At 49.3% G+C, this 24412-nt stretch overlaps 1 protein-coding gene across 1 annotated transcript in view; it reads right to left on the reverse strand.

Annotated features, from left to right (window-relative positions):
- Positions 1 to 24412, reverse strand: part of fat2 (FAT atypical cadherin 2) — a 217034-nt gene that overhangs the window by 117330 nt on the left and 75292 nt on the right. Inside the window, 7 exon segments of the mRNA XM_084332130.1 lie at positions 300 to 499; positions 6943 to 7351; positions 9977 to 13644; positions 17025 to 17235; positions 18066 to 18278; positions 19978 to 20040; positions 21080 to 21219. Coding sequence (XP_084188256.1) covers positions 300 to 499; positions 6943 to 7351; positions 9977 to 13644; positions 17025 to 17235; positions 18066 to 18278; positions 19978 to 20040; positions 21080 to 21219 — 4904 coding nt within the window.

Below are 24412 nucleotides of genomic sequence, written 5' to 3' on the forward strand. Positions count from 1 at the left end.
TATAAAAGCAGCACAATGAACACAAATCTGTCAGTGCCGAGTCTGACCTCATCTTAAATAACAAACAGCATTGCTTGTTGTAGTTAACAAAGAGAGGCGGAGTTGATTTTGCACACAAAAGAAAATAAAAAAAATGCATATCTTTATTATTATTATTCTTTTTTTTTTATAATCGATTTTTATTTTCATATTCGAATCCCATGCCCATCGAACGAAGCTTCGCAGCTTCAAAGTATTTAAGACAGCCCTAGAATATAGTATGTGCGGGTTGGGCCCCGTCTAGACGTGACAGAACTCACCTGCTGGCACAGAGGACTGTTGTCGTTGATGTCGAGGACGTGGACCACGACGGTGGCCGGGGCCTGGAACCTCCCGTCCGTGGCGGTGACCTTCAGGGTGTGGATGTCTTGGGCCTCGCGGTCCAGGGGCTCCTTCAGGATCAGACCCCACTGGCCCTCGTCCTCTTGGACGATGGCAAACAGGCCCCGCGGGTCCCCGTCTGAAGAGGGTTGGGAATTAAATGGTTATTATTGCCTGTCGGGTGTTAAGTAGGCAGGTCTGGCACTGAGGAGAGGTGGGTGTTTATACTGCCAGTGCCGTGCACCATCCAGAGCAAGTCAACGGCAATTGACCTCCAATCTCAAACCCCGCCCTCTTTCCTTGATCCTCCAATCACAACTGTCGCTGTTGGGACAATTTGTTCCTCACATTTGACCCATTCACTCACACATTCACACACCGACGGCGGAGGCAACCACGCAAGGTGCCAACCTGCTCATCGGGAGCAGTTAGGGGTTAAGTGTCTTGCTCAAGGACCCTTCGACCCGCTGCCCAGGAAGAGCTGGAATCGAACCGGGAACCTCCGGATTACCAGACGACTGCTCTTACCTCCCGAGCCACTGTCACCCCCATGGGTGTACAACACAACTCAAAATGATGGTTGGTAACGGAATTAACATATTACTACACAATGTATGTAGTAGTATTACCACATTATGTATATAGTAATACATTTACATTAGTCCCACACTGTTTTCACTTAGTAGCTAACAGACATTGAATGGCAAACATGGCAAACTGGCCCGACAGGTCTTGTGTTTGCAGGGTTGAAACATTAGCCTTAACTGCATGTCATGGCATTACAGTTTATTTTTTTTAATGAAAACAGATTGGTAACTGTCACAGTCTTCTAGGGCCGTGGGTTCTCAACGTGGGGTCGCGGGACCCCCAGCAGTCCTTGACGGAGGTTCCAGGGGGTCCCCCAGAAAAATGGGGAATATTTAAATGTCACTATTATTTTCTTGTTGACTAGACATTTAGCCCAATGAGAGGATGTATAAGAATGACTATTGTGATCATCGGTTTCACTCTCTCCTCTGTTATATGCCTGCCTACAGTATAGACAGTTGTGGAAGGACTACATATCAGAAAGTACTAATCGATGTTTGTTATAGCCATAAGTGATATATTAACTTTTTATCTGCATAAGACACCAAAACAAACGCCGCAACCAGGAGTTGAACGAACAATCATTGCAGTAGCGGGTGAGTGCTCTCACCATTATCTAACTAAATGATTATAGTTAGAGTTGAGGTTAGATTGGGCTGCGATTTGTGGGTCCTTATTGACACCAAAAAGGAACCTAAGCTCTGCTTCTCACACACACACACAGCTCCAATAACACAATATAATCTTTAATCACGCCCCCCTGATGCAGCCATGGACTGAAATGATCAACTGTGACAGCAAACTAATTTATTTCCGCTTTTCAGGGCTGTTTCACGTGATTAGTTACCGTTGGAATAAGTTCCACTATTTCAAAAGGAAAGCGGCATGTATCACAAATACGAAAACACACAATATATTGTTTTCAGATTCTGCAAAATCATCAAATCTTTTCACACCCCGGCGGGTTTCGACGCCAGGGCCGCCGGGCTGCAAACCGGTGATTTAAATCTGCTACTCAATCAAAGTCATCAATAACTTTCTGAAAGTTAACTTTCCCAACTTCCGTACCCATCAGAATAGCCAAACATATATACAAAAACAGGATTTGCATACGGTAGCGTAATAGAAAAGCTGAGGCTGTAGGAAGAACGCATTCCGGAGGAACAAATCAAGAGGAGGTCTTACATTTCATGACTCCTATGCAAACATTTCATCAGCTACACGTTTAACAAGAACCGTTGTTTTGAAAAGCAAGGCTGAACGCATTAAGGCTGTCAAGATTTCTCGACCTAGGAGGGAAAAACACAGGATTTGCATTTAATAAAAGGCTTTGTTTGGTGGCATTAGCTGCAGGGCACTGAGTTGTTATTCCTCCCCTGTCTGGCTGTCAGTCTGTTCTTCTGGCTGATTGAACTGTGGCTGAGTAGCAAGATAACGGCAATAAGACCTGTGGTGTTAATAGTCATTTAATTTAAAGTTTAAGCTGAGTTAAATTGAACCCTTTATTAATCCCCTAGAGGAAATTAATTCTCTGCATTTGACCCATCCTAACTATTATAGGATGGAGTAGTGGGCAGCCACACATAGTCAAGGAAACTATAAAAGAAGTAAGTTCAAGTTTGTTTTTATTTGTCAGAACAAAATACACTTTTCAGTACTTTATAATGAAATGCTTGTTTCTTATGATGGAGGGGTCATCGTGTCAGAATACCAGTGTTCTATTATCTGCTTGGTGCCTCTGTGACGTTGGTGTGAGGTATATTGAAGCCTGTATTAAGAATATTCAAAATATACAAGCTATCTGAGGAAATATAAATCAACCAATATAACATCCAAGGTAACAACTTGTGTAAATGATGATCATAAACGAGGAGATGGCGGATCCCATTCAACTCAATGTCGGCCGGACTGAACGTTTCCACACTTCGGCACCAATGTGTGTTCACGCGCTACACAGAGTGACGCAATGACCCTTCCTTCTTTTATTGTTTCCTTGAACATGTGTGCAGTGCCCGGTGACCACGTGGCATGCATGTCGTCCATGGTGTGGGAGGAAACCAGAGCGGACATGAGGAGAACATGGAGGAGAACTCCACACAGAAAGGCCCCCTGCTGGGGTTGGAACCCAGGACCTTCTTGCTGTGAGGCAGCAGTACTAACCACTGTGAACCCAGGACCTTCTAGCTGTGAGGCAGCAGTACTAACCACTGTGAACCCAGGACCTTCTAGCTGTGAGGTAACAGTACTAACCACTGTGAACCCAGGACCTTCTAGCTGTGAGGCAGCAGTACTAACCACTGAGAACCACCTTCTAGCTGTGAGGTAACAGTACTAACCACTGAGAACCACCTTCTAGCTGTGAGGTAACAGTACTAACCACTGAGAACCCAGGACCTTCTAGCTGTGAGGCAGCAGTACTAACCACTGTGAACCACCTTCTAGCTGTGAGGTAACAGTACTAACCACTGTGAACACAGGACCTTCTAGCTGTGAGGTAACAGTACTAACCACTGTGAACACAGGACCTTCTAGCTGTGAGGTAACAGTACTAACCACTGTGAACCCAGGACCTTCTAGCTGTGAGGTAACAGTACTAACCACTGTGAACCCAGGACCTTCTAGCTGTGAGGTAACAGTATTAACCACTGTGAACCCAGGACCTTCTAGCTGTGAGGTAACAGTATTAACCACTGTGAACCCAGGACCTTCTAGCTGTGAGGTAACAGTACTAACCACTGTGAACCCAGGACCTTCTAGCTGTGAGGCAGCAGTACTCACCACTGTGAACCCAGGACCTTCTAGCTGTGAGGTAACAGTACTAACCACTGTGAACCCAGGACCTTCTAGCTGTGAGGTAACAGTATTAACCACTGAGAACCCAGGACCTTCTAGCTGTGAGGCAGCAGTACGAACCACTGTGAATCCAGGACCTTCTAGCTGTGAGGTAACAGTACTAACCACTGTGAACCCAGGACCTTCTAGCTGTGAGGCAGCAGTACGAACCACTGTGAACCACCTTCTAGCTGTGCGGTAACAGTACTAACCACTGTGAACACAGGACCTTCTAGCTGTGAGGTAGCAGTACTAACCACTGAGAACCACCTTCTAGCTGTGAGGTAACAGTACTAACCACTGAGAACCACCTTCTAGCTGTGAGGTAACAGTACTAACCACTGAGAACCCAGGACCTTCTAGCTGTGAGGCAGCAGTACTAACCACTGTGAACCACCTTCTAGCTGTGAGGTAACAGTACTAACCACTGTGAACACAGGACCTTCTAGCTGTGAGGTAACAGTACTAACCACTGTGAACACAGGACCTTCTAGCTGTGAGGTAACAGTACTAACCACTGTGAACCCAGGACCTTCTAGCTGTGAGGTAACAGTACTAACCACTGTGAACCCAGGACCTTCTAGCTGTGAGGTAACAGTATTAACCACTGTGAACCCAGGACCTTCTAGCTGTGAGGTAACAGTATTAACCACTGTGAACCCAGGACCTTCTAGCTGTGAGGTAACAGTACTAACCACTGTGAACCCAGGACCTTCTAGCTGTGAGGCAGCAGTACTCACCACTGTGAACCCAGGACCTTCTAGCTGTGAGGTAACAGTACTAACCACTGTGAACCCAGGACCTTCTAGCTGTGAGGTAACAGTATTAACCACTGAGAACCCAGGACCTTCTAGCTGTGAGGTAACAGTACTAACCACTGTGAACCCAGGACCTTCTAGCTGTGAGGCAGCAGTACTAACCACTGTGAACCCAGGACCTTCTAGCTGTGAGGTAACAGTGCTAACCACTGAGAACCCAGGACCTTCTAGCTGTGAGGCAGCAGTACTAACCACTGTGAACCCAGGACCTTCTAGCTGTTAGGTAACAGTACTAACCACTGTGAACCCAGGACCTTCTAGCTGTGAGGTAACAGTATTAACCACTGAGAACCCAGGACCTTCTAGCTGTGAGGTAACAGTACTAACCACTGTGAACCCAGGACCTTCTAGCTGTGAGGCAGCAGTACTAACCACTGTGAACCCAGGACCTTCTAGCTGTGAGGTAACAGTGCTAACCACTGAGAACCCAGGACCTTCTAGCTGTGAGGCAGCAGTACTAACCACTGTGAACCCAGGACCTTCTAGCTGTTAGGTAACAGTACTAACCACTGTGAACCCAGGACCTTCTAGCTGTGAGGTAACAGTATTAACCACTGAGAACCCAGGACCTTCTAGCTGTGAGGCAGCAGTACGAACCACTGTGAATCCAGGACCTTCTAGCTGTGAGGTAACAGTACTAACCACTGTGAACCCAGGACCTTCTAGCTGTGAGGCAGCAGTACGAACCACTGTGAACCCAGGACCTTCTAGCTGTGAGGTAACAGTATTAACCACTGAGAACCCAGGACCTTCTAGCTGTGAGGTAACAGTACTAACCACTGTGAACCCAGGACCTTCTAGCTGTGAGGTAACAGTATTAACCACTGAGAACCCAGGACCTTCTAGCTGTGAGGTAACAGTACTAACCACTGTGAACCCAGGACCTTCTAGCTGTGAGGCAGCAGTACTAACCACTGTGAACCCAGGACCTTCTAGCTGTGAGGTAACAGTGCTAACCACTGAGAACCCAGGACCTTCTAGCTGTGAGGCAGCAGTACTAACCACTGTGAACCCAGGACCTTCTAGCTGTTAGGTAACAGTACTAACCACTGTGAACCCAGGACCTTCTAGCTGTGAGGTAGCAGTACGAACCACTGTGAACCCAGGACCTTCTAGCTGTGAGGCAGCAGAACTAACCACTGTGAACCCAGGACCTTCTAGCTGTGAGGTAACAGTATACTAACCACTGTGAACCCAGGACCTTCTAGCTGTGAGGCAGCAGTACTAACCACTGTGAACCCAGGACCTTCTTGCTGTGAGGTAACAGTACTAACCACTGTGAACCCAGGACCTTCTAGCTGTGAGGCAGCAGTACGAACCACTGTGAACCCAGGACCTTCTAGCTGTGAGGTAACAGTACTAACCACTGTGAACCCAGGACCTTCTAGCTGTGAGGTAACAGTACTAACCACTGTGAACCCAGGACCTTCTAGCTGTGAGGCAGCAGTACTAACCACTGTGAACCCAGGACCTTCTAGCTGTGAGGTAACAGTATTAACCACTGAGAACCCAGGACCTTCTAGCTGTGAGGCAGCAGTACTAACCACTGTGAACCCAGGACCTTCTAGCTGTGAGGTAACAGTATTAACCACTGAGAACCCAGGACCTTCTACCTGTGAGGTAACAGTACTAACCACTGTGAACCCAGGACCTTCTAGCTGTGAGGCAGCAGTACTAACCACTGTGAACCCAGGACCTTCTAGCTGTGAGGTAACAGTACTGACCACTGTGAACACAGGACCTTCTAGCTGTGAGGCAGCAGTGCTAACCACTGTGAACCCAGGACCTTCTAGCTGTGAGGCAGCAGTGCTAACCACTGTGCCACTGTACCCCACCAATAAAAGCGGTGATTGATAATCATTTAATTTTGAGATAACACCAATCAGACCTGTGAAGTTAATCCTTTAATTTTAAGATAACCCCAATCAGACCTGTGAGGTAACAACTCATTAGTGTGTTGATAACTTAGCCGGTGAGACAGCAAAGGCCCTATCTTAAACCCCGCCCTCTAGTCTTGATGAGGATGAAGAAAAGAGGGCAGGGTTTGAGATCAGGGTCAATTCATCCATCAGCGCCATGACAGGACTGTACTAACCCTGTGTGCAAAGACACACACACACACACACACACACACACACACACACACACACGCACACACGCACACACACACACGCACACACGCACACACACACAAAGGCACACAGACACACACACACACACACACACACACACACACACACACACACACACACACACACACACACACACACACACACACACAAAGGCACACAGACACACACACACACACACACACACACACACACACACACACACACACACACACACACTGTGATGTAACAGGTCACCAGCCGGTTCTCCAGGGACACGTCGGCGTCGGCCGTCGTCATGGAGACGATGACGTCGCCGGGCCGGCTGTTCTCCAGCACCGAGCCGCGGTACACGTCCTCGGAGAACAGCGGCGGGTTGTCGTTCTCGTCCGTCACCGTCACCTCCACCAGGACGGAGGAGGAGAGCTTCACGTCGCCGCCGTGGTCCATCGCCGTGACGCTGAAGCGGTACATCCGGGACGCCTCGCAGTCCGTCGGCCGCAGCGTCGTGATCCAGCCGCTCTCGCCGTCGATGGAGAACACGTCGGCGATGCTGTCGGCGCCGCTCGCGTCGTCGTCGGGCAGCGGCTCCAGCGTGTAGGTCACCTCGCCGTTGGTGTCCATGTCCGGGTCGTTGGCGGTCACCTGGTGGTGGTGGGATCGGTGGTTAGGTTCAGCTTAGAAACAACTAAGGACAAACAAAGGACTGCGTATTTCGCTCCTCCTTCACTCACTCACTCACTCACTCACTCACTCACTCACTCACTCACTCACTCACTCACTCACTCACTCACTCACTCACTCACTCACTCACTCACTCACTCACTCACTCACTCACTCACTCACTCACTCACTCACTCACTCACTCACTCACTCCTTCACTCCTTCACTCCTTCACTCCTTCCCTCCTTCCCTCCTTCACTCCTTCACTCCTTCACTCCTTCACTCCTTCACTCCTTCCCTCCTTCCCTCCTTCACTCCTTCACTCCTTCACTCCTTCACTCCTTCACTCCTTCACTCCTTCACTCCTTCACTCACTCACTCACTCACTCCTTCACACACTCACTCACTCACTCACTCACTCACTCACTCACTCACTCACTCACTCCCTCACTCACTCACTCACTCACTCACTCACTCACTCACTCACTCACTCACTCACTCACTCACTCACTCACTCACTCACTCACTCACTCACTCACTCACTCACTCACTCACTCACTCACTCACTCACTCACTCACTCACTCACTCACTCACTCACTCACTCACTCACTCACTCACTCACTCCCTCACTCACTCACTCACTCCCTCACTCACTCACCCACCCACTCATTCACTCACTCACTCACTCACTCGCTCATGTCTCTCTTTCTCTGCATTATAACGTATCGATTTCTTCTTCGAAAGCAAATATTATTCAGATCCTTCTGCGCCACAAACAGTAATGTCAAAACTAAAACGAGGAGGACAATTTAGAGGAGTCAGCAGGCGATATCGAGAAAAAATGTGTTTCCTGCGAGAACAGCTTGTGAACTCAATCAAGCGAGCCACATATTTGCCTGGACTTCAGGTCAGGAATTTAGGGTCTATTGGATGCATTTTTGTGAACAGAAAAGTGCAATAAATACAGAGAACGTAAGCGTGTAGTAGAATCTGTATCTTTTTTATACTGATTTAAGACTTCCAGGAGCAAGTAATCCTGCCTTAGCCAGAAGTAAGGAGGCCAGTAAACTTGGAAGCTCTATGATAATAAAATATCATTCATGGCACAGAAGCACAATACATCTGGAATTTCCCGAAGGGGATCAATAAAGGAATATCTTATCTTAGATAGATATAGCAAATGACTTGCTTAGAGAACCACATTTTAATACATAACTGTGTCCGGCGTTGTGCTGATTCAACCACATTCCCTAATGACATAGAGACGTCCAATACATTTTTATTGACTGCATTTGAAGAACTCTCTCAGTTCAATAGAATACATCAGAAAGTGTGTGTGTGTGTGTGTGTGTGTGTGTGTGTGTGTGTGTGTGTGTGTGTGTGTGTGTGTGTGTGTGTGTGTGTGTGTGTGTGTGTGTGTGTGTGTGTGTGTGTGCGTGTGTGTGTGTGTGTGTGTGTGTGTGTGTGTGTGTGTGTGTGTGTGTGTGTGTGTGTGTGTGTGTGTGTGTGTGTGTGTGTGTGTGTGTGTGTGTGTGTGTGTGTGTGTGTGTGTGTGTGTGTGTGTGTGTGTGTGTGTGTGTAGAAGATTCTGGGTTTATGAAACAAGCACGTTGTGCTGAATGTCATTTTAAGTGGAGCTCCTAAACCTTTCAGTTGGTTACTAGAGGAACAAGTTAGTCTGGAGCCATGCAGTCACTCATCCTCCCTCCCTCCCTCCCTCCCTCCCTCCCTCCCTCCCTCCCTCCCTCCCTCCCTCCCTCCCTCCCTCCCTCCCTCCCTACCTACCTCACTAGCTCCTTCACTACCTCCCTCCCTCACTATACTTCCCTTCCTCACTCCCTCAACCCTTCCCACGGTAGTAATCTTATTTAAGGGACACTTGACATAATCTCACAAACATCCAAAAACTGTAAACCGTTTTGCACACATTCATTTAGTTTGGCAATTATTGAGAGTATAGGGATGGCTTCATGGCTAGGCGCTACGTCATCATATTCCAAAACGCCACTCCCGTGTCCTGTTGCTTCCAGACGGGATATTCAAAGGCAGTAAAACGGTGCAGTGCTGTGTCCCGTGTTGCAGCAATAGAAATGATGTCAACAAAACAGTCTCTTACTATCGCTTTCCTCTGTTACAGTTTTTTTGTTTTGAGTTACACGAGTTGAGACCCTTTTTCACAGACTCTGAGAAGTCAGCGAAGTAGGATGTCACAGTAAAAAGGGCGACCGGTTCCTGGGCTGTAGCCATTGCTGTTTACATTGGCCGCATTAGACTAAACATGCTAGTGGACACGGAAGTAATTATTTGTGACGTCACACTAGCCATCCCTATAGAGTTTGGATGTGGCCACCAGTGATGTCCTCTAGGATATTGAATCCTTGCGTTGTGTATACAGTATGACAAGGTATTGCTATTTTTTCATCTACATAATTTCATGATGCTGTCATTAATGTCCCAATTGACATCACTATTCAAACTCATTTACAGTACTCTCAATAGCTGTCAAACTAAATTAATGTTTGCAAAAAGACGGTTTGGATTATGTGCAAAATAAATCAGCATTAGGGTTGTTTCCCACTTTAACTGTATTAAACACAACATCTCACCTGTATCACCGTGGTTCCGGCGGGCATGTTCTCAGCCAGGTACGCCCTGTACGGGCTGGCCTCGAACACCGGCTGGTTGTCATTCACATCCTGCACTTGGATGCTAACCGTGACCAGCGACGCCACGGCAGTGCCGTTGTGGTTCCCCTGGGCGATCACGTCTATCTGGTACCACTTTGTCTTCTCGTGATCGATGGTCTTCTGGACCAGCAACGTCCCGCTCTCTTTGTCCAGGGTGAACACCTTGTCGCTGTTACTCTCCGCCGTGTTGCCGTTCACCAGACTGTATATGAGCGGCATGTCGGAGTCCGCCTTCACCGATCCTATCTCGTATCCCATCGGGACGTCCTCGGCCGCCGAGAAGGTGTAAAGGGGCTCGGAGAACTTCGGCAGAGGCACCTCGGGCGGCACCACCTTGACCTCGACGGGGACCGTCGTGTTGTAGAACGGCATGCCTCCGTCGCGGGCCTTGACCTTGAAGGTGAAGATCTTGTTCTCCATGCCGACCAGGCTCTCCTTGACGCTCACCAGGCCGGTGAACGGGTTGATCTCGATGACGTCCTCCGTCACCTCCTCGGCTTCGTCCACCGTGTAGGTCACGTCGGCGTTGTTGCCGTCGTCGGCGTCGAACGCCATGATCTGGATCACGGGGGAGCCTTTGTTGACGGTCGACTGGATGGAGACGTGGTATTGCGTCGCTTTGAACTGGGGGGCGTTGTCGTTCTCGTCGATGAGGATGATTTTAACCGTGCAGAAGGCCACTTTCCCTCCCCCGTCTTTAGCCATGACCTTGATCGCTATGACCCTCTGGGCGGGGTTCTCCCGGTCCAGCGGCTGCGTCGTGACGATCTGTCCGTCGTTGTCGATCATGAACTTCTCGTCCGCCAGCTTGTTGATGATCGTGTAGTCTATGCTGCCGTACGGGCCATCGTCGGGGTCGATGGCCGCCAGTCGGATCACCCGGGTGCCCGCCTCTGCGTTCTCCGCCAGCTCCGCCTCGTAGACGTTCTGTTTGAAGTAGGGCCCGTGCCGGTTGCTGTTCATCATGTCGATGCTGACCGGCGCCGTGTTCTGGAACACCCCGTCCGAGACCGCCACCGTCAGGTTGTAGTAGGGGTCCAGGTCTCTCTTACACACGTTGGAGAAGGAGATGATTCCCGAGGTTTCGTTGATGTTGAAATACCTCTCCTCGTTTCCCGAGAGGATTTTGTACTGGAGGTTATTGGCGTCTCTGGCGTCGGGGTCCGAGGCCTGTATTTTGATGACAATGTGGCCGCATTTCGCCATTTCATTCAGCGTCGCCTGGTAATGGGATTGGATGAAGTCCGGGGGGTTGTCGTTGACGTCTGTGATGTTCACCGTGACGTACGCCTCGGTGCTGAGAGGGGCCGTGCCGTTGTCGGTGACTTTGACCTTCAGCTGAAAGTTCTTTGTCTTTTCATAATCCAGCACTTGGGTCGTCACCATGAGCCCACTCTGGGGGTCCACCTCAAAGAAGGCGGTCTCATTCCCCTCGGTCGTCACTATCTGAAAGGTAAAGTCTTTATTTCTCCCAAAGTCCGCATCCGAGGCGTTTAGCTGTATGACAGAGGTGCCTACGGGAAGGCCCTCCGCTATGTCAACATTGTAAGCATGCTTAGAGAAAACCGGAGCGTTGTCGTTCACGTCTTCCACCTCTATCTCGACCGAGGCCTCGGAGAAGGCCCCCGTCACAGAGTCCGTGGCCCGGATCGTCAACACGTGCGTCGACTGGCTCTCGTAGTCCAGGGGGTCGGTGACGCTCAACGCGCCGGTTTTAAAATCGACGTGAAAGTGTCTCGTCGCGTTCTCCTCTTCCAGATTGTAGATGAGCCGGTAGCCCTCCGGGTTCCTCGCTTGGACGTGCAAGATGGTGGTGAAGGGCGGGACGTTTTCGGGGACTTTCAGCGGGTAGAGCAAGGTCTGGAAGACGGGGTTCGTGCGGTTCCTCACCTGGACACTGAGCAGCGCGGAGGTGCTGTGACCGGGATCGCCCTCGTCCGTAGCCACGACCGTCAGCACGTACTTACTCAAGGCCTCAAAGTCGAGGGGTCTCTGAAGGGACACGTCTCCTAGATACGGATCCACCCGGAAGAGGCCGTAATCCTCCTCCAACGCGTACACGATAGCCCCGTTCTCTCCCAGATCCCTGTCGCCGGCCGTCACCTGATACAGAACGTCGCCGGGCTCCGTGTCCTCGGCTATCGTCATGAAGAACGGCAGGTTGAGAAACTGCGGGGAGTTGTCGTTGACGTCGTCGATGAACACCTTAACGTGCGTCACGGCCCTCCTGGGGGGCGTCCTCGTGTCCCTCACCTCCACCACCACGTCATAGATGTCCTGCTCCTCTCGGTCAAAAGAGACACCCGTCGTCTCAAGTACCCCTGATGTTTGGGATATTGAGAATCTACCCATGGGATTGAGCACGGAATACACAAGAGGCTCGTTCAGGTGACTGCCTGCCGCTCTGAGCACCGCTAGGTTTTTAACGGTCACAAGGTTTTCCACAACCGTGGCTGAATATGCTTTTTGTTCAAATCCAAGGTCGCTCGCCGTCGCATTCGTGACGTTCACCCTGACGACGGCCGTGTCTTTGTAGAGACCGTCGGAGGCTTTGACCAGCAGCTGGTAAAACGGCCTAAACTCTGACACATTGGCTACGGTTACAACCCCGGTGTCGGGGTGAATTGCAAAGGCGCCGTGCGCATTCCCCTCGGCGATGCTGTACGAGATTGCCGAGTCGGCGTCACGAGCCATAACCCGCACAACCTCCGCGTCCCTGACAGCCGGGAACGTGATGGATGGCTCGTACACAGCTGCGGAGAATTGCGGCGGGCAGTCATTGAGGTCCAACACGCGGACCGTGACTCTGGCGGGCTCGGAGGCGCACAGCGACTGCTCCCCCGAGTCCCTCACCTCCACTGTGAAGGAATGCTCAGCCGTGGCCTCAAAGTCAACCGGCGACACTATGGAAAGTGTGCCCATGCTCGAATCTATCCTGAAGACTTTGAGGGCCTCCGGCTCCAGGATGTGATAGACCAGCAGGGAGTTGGAGTCCCGGTCTGCGTCTGAGGCCTGGATGACCAGGGGAGTGTTCCTCTCCCCCATCACCATGCTGTTCACAGGCGCCGCCTCGCTAATCTGTCCCAGGTACTCGCTCTGTTGAAAGACGGGCGCGTTGTCATTCTCGTCGATCACGTAGATGTAGACGGTGGTCTCGGACGCGGCGCCCGCCGTGGTGGCGGCCGTCACTCGGAGCTTGTAGGAGACGCAGCTTTCAAAATCGAGGGGTTTTTGTACCGAGATCAACCCGGTGTAGGGGTTGACGTGAAACGTGCCATTCGGGTCGCCGTCTTTGACCCCGTAATGCACCGCGGCGGGGCTCGAGGCGAAGACAGTGACCACGGGGGCTCCGGGCGTACTCCATTCGCTGATCTCCGTGAAATATTCGTCCGAGGGGAACGCGGGCGGGGTCCGGTCGGAGATGCGGACGTGGATGTGGACTGAGGAGAGGTCGGTGCGCTGGGGGAAGCCCTGGTCCGTGGCCCTCACTGTCAGGTGGTACTGGTCCTGGGGGTGAAGGTCCAAAGGCTTGGCCACGCTGATGGACCCCATCTCTGGGTCCAGGGAGAAAATGTTGTCAATGTTCCCTGAAAGAAAAAGAAAGAGAGATGTATCAGTCAACATATATGAATGTAATTTCATAACTGTGTTAGGTGTTTGTGATGATCAGTATATGATTTCTATGTTTGGGTCAGTCACCTATTCCATGAGATGTGCTTTGACCCAATTGTTACAGAAAAGATAAATCTATTCCACAAAAATACAGAGTAGTCTAAATGTTTGTGGTATTTTTAATAGAACACTCTAGAATAAAAAATAAAAAGCATTAAAGCATTAAATCATATGATGAAGCTATATTATGGGTGTGAAATGAGGAAAAACAATTCATTACATTTTGGAGCTGATTCAGTACAACTGAGAAAATACAGGAATTCTTCCAATTCATTTTTAAACGGGCACTTCACCAAAGAAAACAATACTTCCAAATTCTTCCAATAAAAAAAGATAAACTGTCTCTCACTCTGTCCCCCTGCCTCTGGGGCCTTGGACTGGCTCTCTGTCCCCCCTGTCTCTGGGGCCTTGGACTGTCTCTCTGTCCCCCTGCCTCTGGGCCTTGGACTGTCTCTCTGTCCCCCTGCCTCTGGGCCTTGGACTGTCTCTCACTCTGTCCCCCTGCCTCTGGGGCCTTCGACTGTCTCTCTGTCCCCCTGTCTCTGGAGCCTTGGACTGTCTCTCTGTCCCCCTGTCTCTGGAGCCTTGGACTGTCTCTCTGTCCCCCCTGTCTCTGGAGCCTTGGACTGTCTCTCTGTCCCCCCTGTCTCTGGAGCCTTGGACTGTCTCTCTGTCCCCCTGTCTCTGGAGCCTTGGACTGTCTCTCTGTCCCCCTGTCTCTGGGGCCTTCGACTGGCTCTCTGTCCCCCTGCCTCTGGGGCCTTCGACTGTCTCTCTGTCCCCCTGCCTCTGGGGCCTTCGACTGTCTCTCTGTCCCCCCTGCCTCTGGGCCTTCGACTGTCTCTCTGTCCCCCCTGTCTCTGGGGCCTTGGACTGTCTCTCTGTCCCCCTGTCTCTGGGGCCTTGGACTGTCTCTCTGTCCCCCCTGCCTCTGGGGCCTTGGACTGTCTCTCTGTCCCCCTGTCTCTGGGGCCTTGGACTGTCTCTCTGTCCCCCCTGTCTCTGGGCCTTCGACTGGCTCTCTGTCCCCCTGCCTCTGGGCCTTTGACTGTCTCTCTGTCCCCCTGTCTCTGGGCCTTGGACTGTCTCTCTGTCCCCCCTGTCTCTGGGGCCTTGGACTGTCTCTCTGTCCCCCTGTCTCTGGGCCTTGGACTGTCTCTCTGTCCCCCTGTCTCTGGGGCCTTCGACTGTCTCTCTGTCCCCCTGCCTCTGGGCCTTGGACTGTCTCTCTGTCCCCCTGCCTCTGGGGCCTTCGACTGTCTCTCTGTCCCCCCTGCCTCTGGGGCCTTGGACTGTCTCTCTGTCCCCCCTGCCTCTGGGGCCTTCGACTGTCTCTCTGTCCCCCTGCCTCTGGGGCCTTCGACTGTCTCTCTGTCCCCCTGCCTCTGGGGCCTTGGACTGTCTCTCTGTCCCCCTGTCTCTGGGCCTTGGACTGTCTCTCTGTCCCCCCTGTCTCTGGGGCCTTCGACTGTCTCTCTGTCCCCCTGCCTCTGGGGCCTTCGACTGTCTCTCTGTCCCCCTGCCTCTGGGGCCTTGGACTGTCTCTCTGTCCCCCTGTCTCTGGGCCTTCGACTGTCTCTCTGTCCCCCTGTCTCTGGGGCCTTGGACTGTCTCTCTGTCCCCCTGTCTCTGGGGCCTTCGACTGTCTCTCTGTCCCCCTGTCTCTGGGCCTTGGACTGTCTCTCTGTCCCCCTGTCTCTGGGCCTTGGACTGTCTCTCTGTCCCCCTGTCTCTGGGGCCTTCGACTGTCTCTCTGTCCCCCTGTCTCTGGGGCCTTCGACTGTCTCTCTGTCCCCCTGCCTCTGGGGCCTTCGACTGTCTCTCTGTCCCCCTGCCTCTGGGGCCTTGGACTGTCTCTCTGTCCCCCTGTCTCTGGGCCTTGGACTGTCTCTCTGTCCCCCCTGTCTCTGGGGCCTTCGACTGTCTCTCTGTCCCCCTGCCTCTGGGGCCTTCGACTGTCTCTCTGTCCCCCTGTCTCTGGGCCTTGGACTGTCTCTCTGTCCCCCTGCCTCTGGGGCCTTCGACTGTCTCTCTGTCCCCCTGCCTCTGGGGCCTTCGACTGTCTCTCTGTCCCCCTGTCTCTGGGCCTTCGACTGTCTCTCTGTCCCCCCTGCCTCTGGGCCTTGGACTGTCTCTCTGTCCCCCTGCCTCTGGGGCCTTGGACTGTCTCTCTGTCCCCCTGTCTCTGGGGCCTTGGACTGTCTCTCTGTCCCCCTGTCTCTGGGGCCTTGGACTGTCTCTCTGTCCCCCCTGTCTCTGGGGCCTTCGACTGTCTCTCTGTCCCCCTGTCTCTGGGGCCTTGGACTGTCTCTCTGTCCCCCTGTCTCTGGGGCCTTGGACTGTCTCTCTGTCCCCCTGCCTCTGGGGCCTTCGACTGTCTCTCTGTCCCCCTGCCTCTGGGTGTTCGACTGTCTCTCTGTCCCCCTGCCTCTGGGCCTTGGACTGTCTCTCTGTCCCCCTGCCTCTGGGCCTTGGACTGTCTCTCTGTCCCCCTGTCTCTGGGGCCTTGGACTGTCTCTCTGTCCCCCTGCCTCTGGGCCTTGGACTGTCTCTCTGTCCCCCTGTCTCTGGGGCCTTCGACTGGCTCTCTGTCCCCCTGTCTCTGGGCCTTGGACTGTCTCTCTGTCCCCCTGTCTCTGGGGCCTTGGACTGTCTCTCTGTCCCCCTGTCTCTGGGCCTTGGACTGGCTCTCTGTCCCCCTGTCTCTGGGGCCTCCGACTGTCTCTCACTCTGTCCCCCTGTCTCTGGGGCCTTCGACTGTCTCTCTGTCCCCCTGCCTCTGGGCCTTGGACTGGCTCTCTGTCCCCCTGCCTCGTGGGCCTTGGACTGTCTCTCTGTCCCCCCTGCCTCGTGGGCCTTGGACTGTCTCTCACCTCCATCCAAGTCTAGCAGCGTGGCTGTATTCAATTAATCTCCAATGTAGAGGAGCGCATGCAGTGCCTCACGTGTACCTCGTGGCTGAAGACACTCCTCTACATCCAAAATGAATTGAAACCCAACTCAAGGCTGCCCGCTACTCACCGGAGAGCAGAGAGTAGCTGACACCAGCATTATTACCCATGTCTTCATCCAGGACCATGACCCCCAGAACCCAACTCATACTGCCCCTACTCACCAGAGAGCAGAGAGTAGCTGACACCAGCATTATTACCCATGTCTTCATCCAGGACCATGACCCCCAGAACCCAACTCATACTGCCCCTACTTACCGGAGAGCAGAGAGTAGCTGACACCAGCATTATTACCCATCCAGGACCATGACCCCCAGAACCCAACTCACACTGCCCCTACTTACCAGAGAGCACAGAGTAGCTGATATCAGCGTTGCTTCCTGTGTCTTTATCCAGGGCCTTGACCCTCAGAACCTCCATCCCTGTGGGGGCCAGGTTAGAGATGCTGGCCTCGTATCGCGGACTGAGGAATTCCGGAGAGTGGTCGTTACAGTCCTCCACGTGAACCACGGCCTTCACAAAGTTCCTCTTCACTGGGATCTCCTGGTCACGCACCTGCAGGGGGAAGGGGGGAGACAGCGAAGGGTGAGAACGTGTGTGTGTGTGGGAGGGGATATTTGGGGGGGGATATTAAAACCATTTTAAACCTAAGCCAGAAACAGTCCGCCTGGGTATATTTAGTTGTTATTGTGGTGTAATTGTAACAGAGAATGTGCTGTGAGTAAGTGCTTTTCACCCTTTTTTCAGAACTACTTCAGCTTTCAATGTCTGTTATTGTTTTAACTTTACTGTATGTTTTGAGTGTGTATCAAACTGTTATTACACAAAAATTGGAATTGAATTTTTACTGGTTTTTAGTAAAGTATACACTGCAATTGAACATCAATTAAACTTTGCACGTGTACATTTTGAACTTGGAACTATTATGCAACTGCAATAAGATTTGTGAACCCTGGCCTTTTATATTTATTCTTCTTAGGCTCCTTTTTCCTCACCTTTGTCTAGGCGGAATTTAGCCCTTGTGGTTGACCTTGAAGCTGGTATAATTCTATCTGTGTTTACTTCCTCAATAACTCCAGCAGTTTTTGGATTACCGTAATAAGCCATATATGTGACGCTCCTTGGCTTTCAGACGGCGCTGAGCTTTTTTCGATGGCCCTAATACTCAAAGAGTTACGGTAAAGAGAAGCAGCAGTGGAAAATGGGCCCCAGTGTGAAAGAGTGTTAAGACTAGTTGTATTAGATTACATTGTATTCTAGTCCAGAGTTTGTGTATAAGTCCTATTCTATTCTATTCTATTAAATCGACCAAACGATATGACTCATTACAATTTAATCTGACAAACTGTGTAATGTTTCTATAATTCGTATTACAGTACTATTACCATCACGATGAGCGTGTGTACAGGTATCTTCTCGTAGTCCAGCTGCTCGGTCAGGACCAGCACGCCGCTCTTGGGGTCCAGGTGGAAGTACTTGGTGCTGTCAGGGTGGAGGCTGCTGTGGACGGAGTACAGCAGCTTGCTGTTGGCGTCCGCATCCTGGGCACTGATCTGCAGGATGTCCTTCCACGGGGAGGTGTCCTCTGGGACTCTGACCTGAGGCACACAGACAGGAAGTGAGAAAAAGAAGTAGGGGTGCGCCGATACCGACTCTGAGTACTAAACTTTCAGTACGGATCGATATAAAGTACAGATACCGGTCCATCACTTTTACTGAACAGTACAGACTTAGACCATCAATTTGGGTTCATTGGGCAGAAATGATTGAGATATATAATATATTATTCTCCATTAGGGAGATCATGGTTCTACAGTATGTGTTAAAATGCAGGAAACAAAGTCTCTTTGCTGACGTGTTTCTTGGTATTTGATTTTGGGAAATTCTCTGTTTTAGCATTGTGTGGGACTGTTCATTCCCTTAGAGGAACACGCCAACATTATGGGAAATGCTCCATTAATTTGAGCATAGCTTTCTACTGAACGTACAGAGAGGAAATTGGTATACTGTATATCTTCTAGTCTGACTCTGGAGAACACTGTAATATTTAATATTTGATCAATCTTGATGAAGAACTAGTCAGTTGACACATGGTCAATTCTATAGATGTAACCAAGGCTTTTAAAGGGTAAGTTCAGAATTGTGGACCCTTAGCTCTTCTTCCTACTTACTTCCTATTTGCTTAGTTGGCGATCGATAGAGGTATCCATGCTGCCATTCATACTGGATACTGGATAAGACTAGTTACAAATAATAATAATGATATTGAATTACATTTATATAGCACTTTTTTAGACACTCAAAGCGCTTTACAATGTAGGGTGGATATTGCCTCATTCACCACCACTGGTAGGTAGCACCCAACCTTTATGGGCTACACAGGCTCAATGGCTACCATACACTGGCACCCGGCACACATCACACTACACAATGGCTGAACGGCTCAGGAGACAGCGATTGATATCAGCCAATTAAGGGGAAGGGATGATTAGGTGGCCTTGATGTCAGAGACCTGATTGGAAATTTGACCAGGAACATCGACGGGGAACCCCCCCCTACTCTTTACGATAGGCGTCCTGGGTTCTTTTAAGGACCAAATTCAGTCAGGACCTCGGTTTAGCGTCTCATCCGAAGGACAAAACCACTGCAAGGTCAGTAGAGTAAACTTTGGGTGCCCTGTGGCGTAGGCTTCAGCATGTATCTCAGGGCTTGTACAGACGGGTGCACAGCCTCATTGACATTGCGTTCATTCATTTACGTGGCTAACTGGCCGAAGCTGTGAGTATCCAGCATGAAGAACATCGTGGATAGAGCTGAGAAAGGACAACATGATTGGTATGTAGGAAATAGGGCTGGGGGGGGGGTCCAAAGTTCTGAACTTGTACTTAAGGCAGACAGTTGTGCCTTATAGTTTTCTATTGGAGGTGTTTACGTTTGTTTCGCCAGTGAGGAACCATTCAGTGTCTTCTCCAGAGAGAGACAAGAAGATAGATACCAGTTTCCTCTCTGTGCGTTCAGTAGAAAGCTATCTGGCTGCATGTTAGCCTAGCTTAGCACAATGAATGGAAGCGGACAGTGCCGGTTAGCCTTCAGGAGAGGGGTTAGTTGGCTAACCGGCACTATCCGCTTCCATTCATTGTGCTAAGCTAGGCTAACATGCAGCCAGATAGCTTTCTACTGAACGCACAGAGAGGAAACTGGTATCTATCTTATTGTCTCTCTCTGGAGAAGACGATAAGCTAATTTCCCTAAATGTTGGGGTGTTCCTTTAAGACAAACATGAGGTTGAACTCTCACCTCGTAGAGTGGTTTCAGGAACACGGGCCTGTGCTCATTCATGTCCAACACACGGATGTAGGCCTGCAAGATGGAGACAAACTGGTTACATTTTAGACATAGTTCTCTTAATGGTTAAAGTCGTTAAAGATAGGCGGAGGGGTGTGGCCAGCAATAAACAAAAACAATGATGTCAAAAGAGTGCAGGACCAAGAGGGGCTGTTTTACCTAGATCTTTATCTGGTTGACAGCATTACAGATGCTATTATTATTATTATTTTTTTTTAGGGATGCTCGATATTGGCTTTTTTACCGATACCGATATACCGATATTGTCCAACTCTTAATTTCCAATACCGATATCAACCGATATCAACCGATACCGATATATGCAGGGTTTCCCCCTCAAAAAACTGAATAATTTCAGGTAATTAACATTACATACATCTCTTGTTGTGGAATTAACACAACATTATGCATACTTTTGACAATAATTAAAATCAGAATTTGTTCTTACTTGCTTGCCTGGGTAAATAAAGGTTCTAGAAATGTAAAAAAAAAAGTATATATTTTCTTTTGAAAACCGATACCGATATTTTCCGATATCACATTTTAATGCCGATATCGGCCGATAATATCGGTAGGCCGATAATATCGGACATCCCAAATTTTTTTCATATAGCACCTTTCATACATGCTCAAAGTGCTTCCCAGCAAATAGCATAAAATGAACATAACATTTGCATACAGTTGACAGAATAAAAGCAATGCATAAAGTGCAGACATAAGAATAGGTATAAAAAGACAATAAAAGTAGTGCAATGTAGAAAGTGCAGACATAATAATAGGCATACAATAAGTACAGTGTCGCTCGAAAGCATGTGAACCTCATCTGGAACAGCCAGTCCCCCAATCCCCACCACATCCCCATCCAAGACACCCCCCCCTGATGAAGCAGGTAAGGCAGAAATCACATTCTATATGCGATCCTTGTGTACAGTATGTGTATTGGATCCAGCTACCTCTAGGGCATATGATGTGTGAACTGTACGTTATACTGTCTTGGCTTTGGCCACTTTTATCATGAGAATACGTTGAATCTTGAAAATCCAGTTTGGTGTACCTGTGTGGTGGCGTTCTGATGGCCATCGGTCACCCCGATGGTCAGATTGTAGTTGGAGCGCCTCGCCGCGTCCAGACGCCTGGCTATCAGTAAAGTCCCTGTGTTCCTCTGGATGTCAAAGTCCTTATCTTCATCACCTCCTGGGCGGAGTAGGGAGACAGGGTGACAAGATGGACAGACAAAACAGACATGAGAGAGACAGGCATGGGTATTATGTTATTAATTCAGGTTCATTGAAATATTGGTTACTGATGTAGTCGTGCCACAGACATAAATATATTAATGTTCATGTATTAACATGGAACGATCAGGTTGCCTTTTTGGCCAATTTCTGTATTTGTATTTGTGTGTGTTCTCCCATGCTCCATTCGATACAGACACATATACCTTTAGCAACTCAAGTCAATCAATCAATCTGTTTTCCTATAGCACATTCCATACAGAAGTGAATAAATAAAATAAAATACAAATACAAATATAAATAAAAAACAATGCTATCAAAACTATGTATTCCGCTTGCGTTTAAAAACATCAAAACATCCCTGTTGTCCTCAGCTGTTCAGGGACACTGGTCCAGAACTGTGGGACATCACGCATTTCACCAGAGAGATCGGAACGCAGGGGCTGACCGTAAGTGCAATTCTGGGTCCAGCGGCTTGCTCAAGGGCACTCTGGGAGTGACGGTGGGTAGCGTAGTAGACATACTAGCAGCTAGCCTCCTTTGTGCAGCACTGAAGCAGGCACACAGAATAGCTGCCCTCTCTTTTGGGACACCAGAATCAATTTGAAAAAATGCTCAGACTCAAATGGGAGGAAGGATGGGGGTGGGAGGAAGGGTGACGGTGTGGGGGCGCAAAGCAATTTAAAACGGCGTGGCTTGAGTGGACCTTTTTCCCGTATGAATCAATCCATCACGACCGGGACCGTCTGCTGGCCTCTCTTCCGAGATCCCTCCCCCGTCCGTTTGTACCGAGAGCGGCCGGCCGGTGAGGTCGAATGGGAAGAACAGAGGGGACGAAGCTGCGAAACCCCTCTGTGGCACCGCAGCCACAGAAAGAGCCAAATCCAGCTGACACACACATATATATATACGCTTTGAGAACCAGAGAGCGCGCTTCGAATGGGTTCCTATGGTCCTAGGCTCATGAAAATTACACGGCACATGGAGGAGAAAATGAAAACGGCGTGTGGGAGTTGATGTGGGAGTTGAAAGGTTTTATGAATGCACACACAGTGTCGGGGAGTGAGACGTTACAGACCAATTTACTGACTGTCACACGCCATGCGTTTCTACTGCTTCATTTCATGGTGCCACAAGTACGGCTGAAATATAGACTCGGGACTAAGGAGTATAGTGGATCACAAATGACAGGATTGCAATAATAAATTAAATAGATGTGCGTAACTATAATCTGCTGAATTGCTGTGAACATAGATAAAACAAAGTAATCAAAGTAATAAAAGATAGGTTATTGTTTGTTGTTGTTGTTGTAGTAGTAGCAGTAGAAGTAATAGTAGTAGTCATAGGTCATAGAAGTAGTAGTAGTAGTAGTAGAAGTAGTAGTAGTTAGTAGTAGTAGTAGTAGTAGTAGTAGTAGTAGTAGTAGTAGTAGTAGTAGTATTAGTAGTAGTAGTAGTAGTAGTAGTAGTAGTAGTAGTAGTAGTAGTAGTAGTAGTAGTAGTAGTAGTAGTAGTAGTAGTAGTAGGAAGGGAAAAAAGTTATCATAATTAATCACATAATCCCACACACATCCAAAAACTCTAAACAGTTTTACACACATTAAATTAGTTTGACAGTTATTGAAGTAAATTAGTTTGAATGTGGCCACCAGTGAGGTCATCAGGACATTGAATCGTTGTGTTGTTACAGCACATGAAATGGTAAAGAAATAGTAACACCTCGTCGTATAGGACTGCTACCTTATCATTTAATTTAGACATAAGCAGGGTCAGAGTCGAGTCTTGAGTCCCCAGTGTTCGAGTCCAAGTCACCAAGAAAAACCAAAGTCGAGTCAGAGTCGAGTCCCATTACCCTGAGTCGAGTCTGAGTCGAGTCAACAAGGTTGGCAGTCAAAGAGCTGACATACAAATAAAAAAAACATTAATTAATTAACTTTGTGACACAATAGCCAAACAAATGCACTAGCCATCGATATCTTATGCCAAATGATTAGGGCCTATTACAAAAAAGAATAAAAATAAACTGTAGGCTATTTATCAATTAACAAGTCAGAGTCCTTGTCTGCACCTTGCGAGTCCGAATGCAATGCTCGAGTCAAGTCCAAGTCATCAGTGCTCAATCCAAGTCCAGTCACGAGTCCTGAACTCGAGTTCTACAACACTGACACAAGACACAAGACAAGCCCTCTGGACCTGCCAGCCACCTATTTGTGGCAGTCACTCAGCTCTGGCTCTATAGTATATCTACTGTCTACCTCTATTCTAACTAGACCTGGTCTATCTCTTATATGACATCGTTCATATCCATCTATGGCTCTCGTCAGACTCAAAAGACACTCATTGTGAGCCTAGATAATTATAGGATTACAGTCCTTTTGATTGTTGCGAGTGGAATAATGTTTGCACAACAACAGCCCATCCATCAGCCTCTGTCCCAGGAGTGGGCCGCTATGCTTGGATGAATATGTTTCATATTACTTTAGACTCAGAGATGAGAAGATCCATTAAAAAGGTCCTCGCGTCATGGGAAATGACGGTGGCTGAAAAGAGCGGGAAGCGGAGGACAGGTTGGGGGAATCTCTCTCTCTCTCTCTCTCTCTCTCTCTCTCTCCTCTCTCTCTCTCTCTCTCTCTCTCTCTCTCTCTCTCTCTCTCTCTCTCTCTCTCTCTCTCTCTCTCTCTCTCTCTCTCTCTCTCTCTTTTTCTCTCTCTCAGGCAATTATTTTCTTTGCAGATTGCATGGCATGCATAACATATGAGATAAGAAACCCGTGGCCATGCCGTGTACATGCGGGGGTTTTCATTGCCAACATCCTATATTTTGTGCTGCGTGGATGCAGTGTGTTTTGGAATGAACCGTCCTCGGGAAAGATACGCTGCTGGTGCCGTCACTGGTGCCACCGAGGAAGCCAAAATAAAGTGTAATTTTGCGCTGCGACTGATGATTAATAATCCTGCACTTTGTTTATTAAATCTATTTTCATGCTGAGCAGATGGTCCCTCTTTCATGGGAGGGGAGGGGGGGGGGGGGGGGGGCATCGCAACCGCTTTAGAAATTGAATGTGAAAAATAATTCTTAAAAAAGATGGTGCAAAGTGAGATCATTAGGGAAATAGAGGCGGACAGCTCTTTGGTTGACGAAGCAAATGCCAGT

The sequence above is a fragment of the Notolepis coatsorum genome (genome assembly GCF_963971535.1).
Source record: "Notolepis coatsorum genome assembly, chromosome: 16".
In the NCBI taxonomy this organism is placed as follows: domain Eukaryota; kingdom Metazoa; phylum Chordata; class Actinopteri; order Aulopiformes; family Paralepididae; genus Notolepis; species Notolepis coatsorum.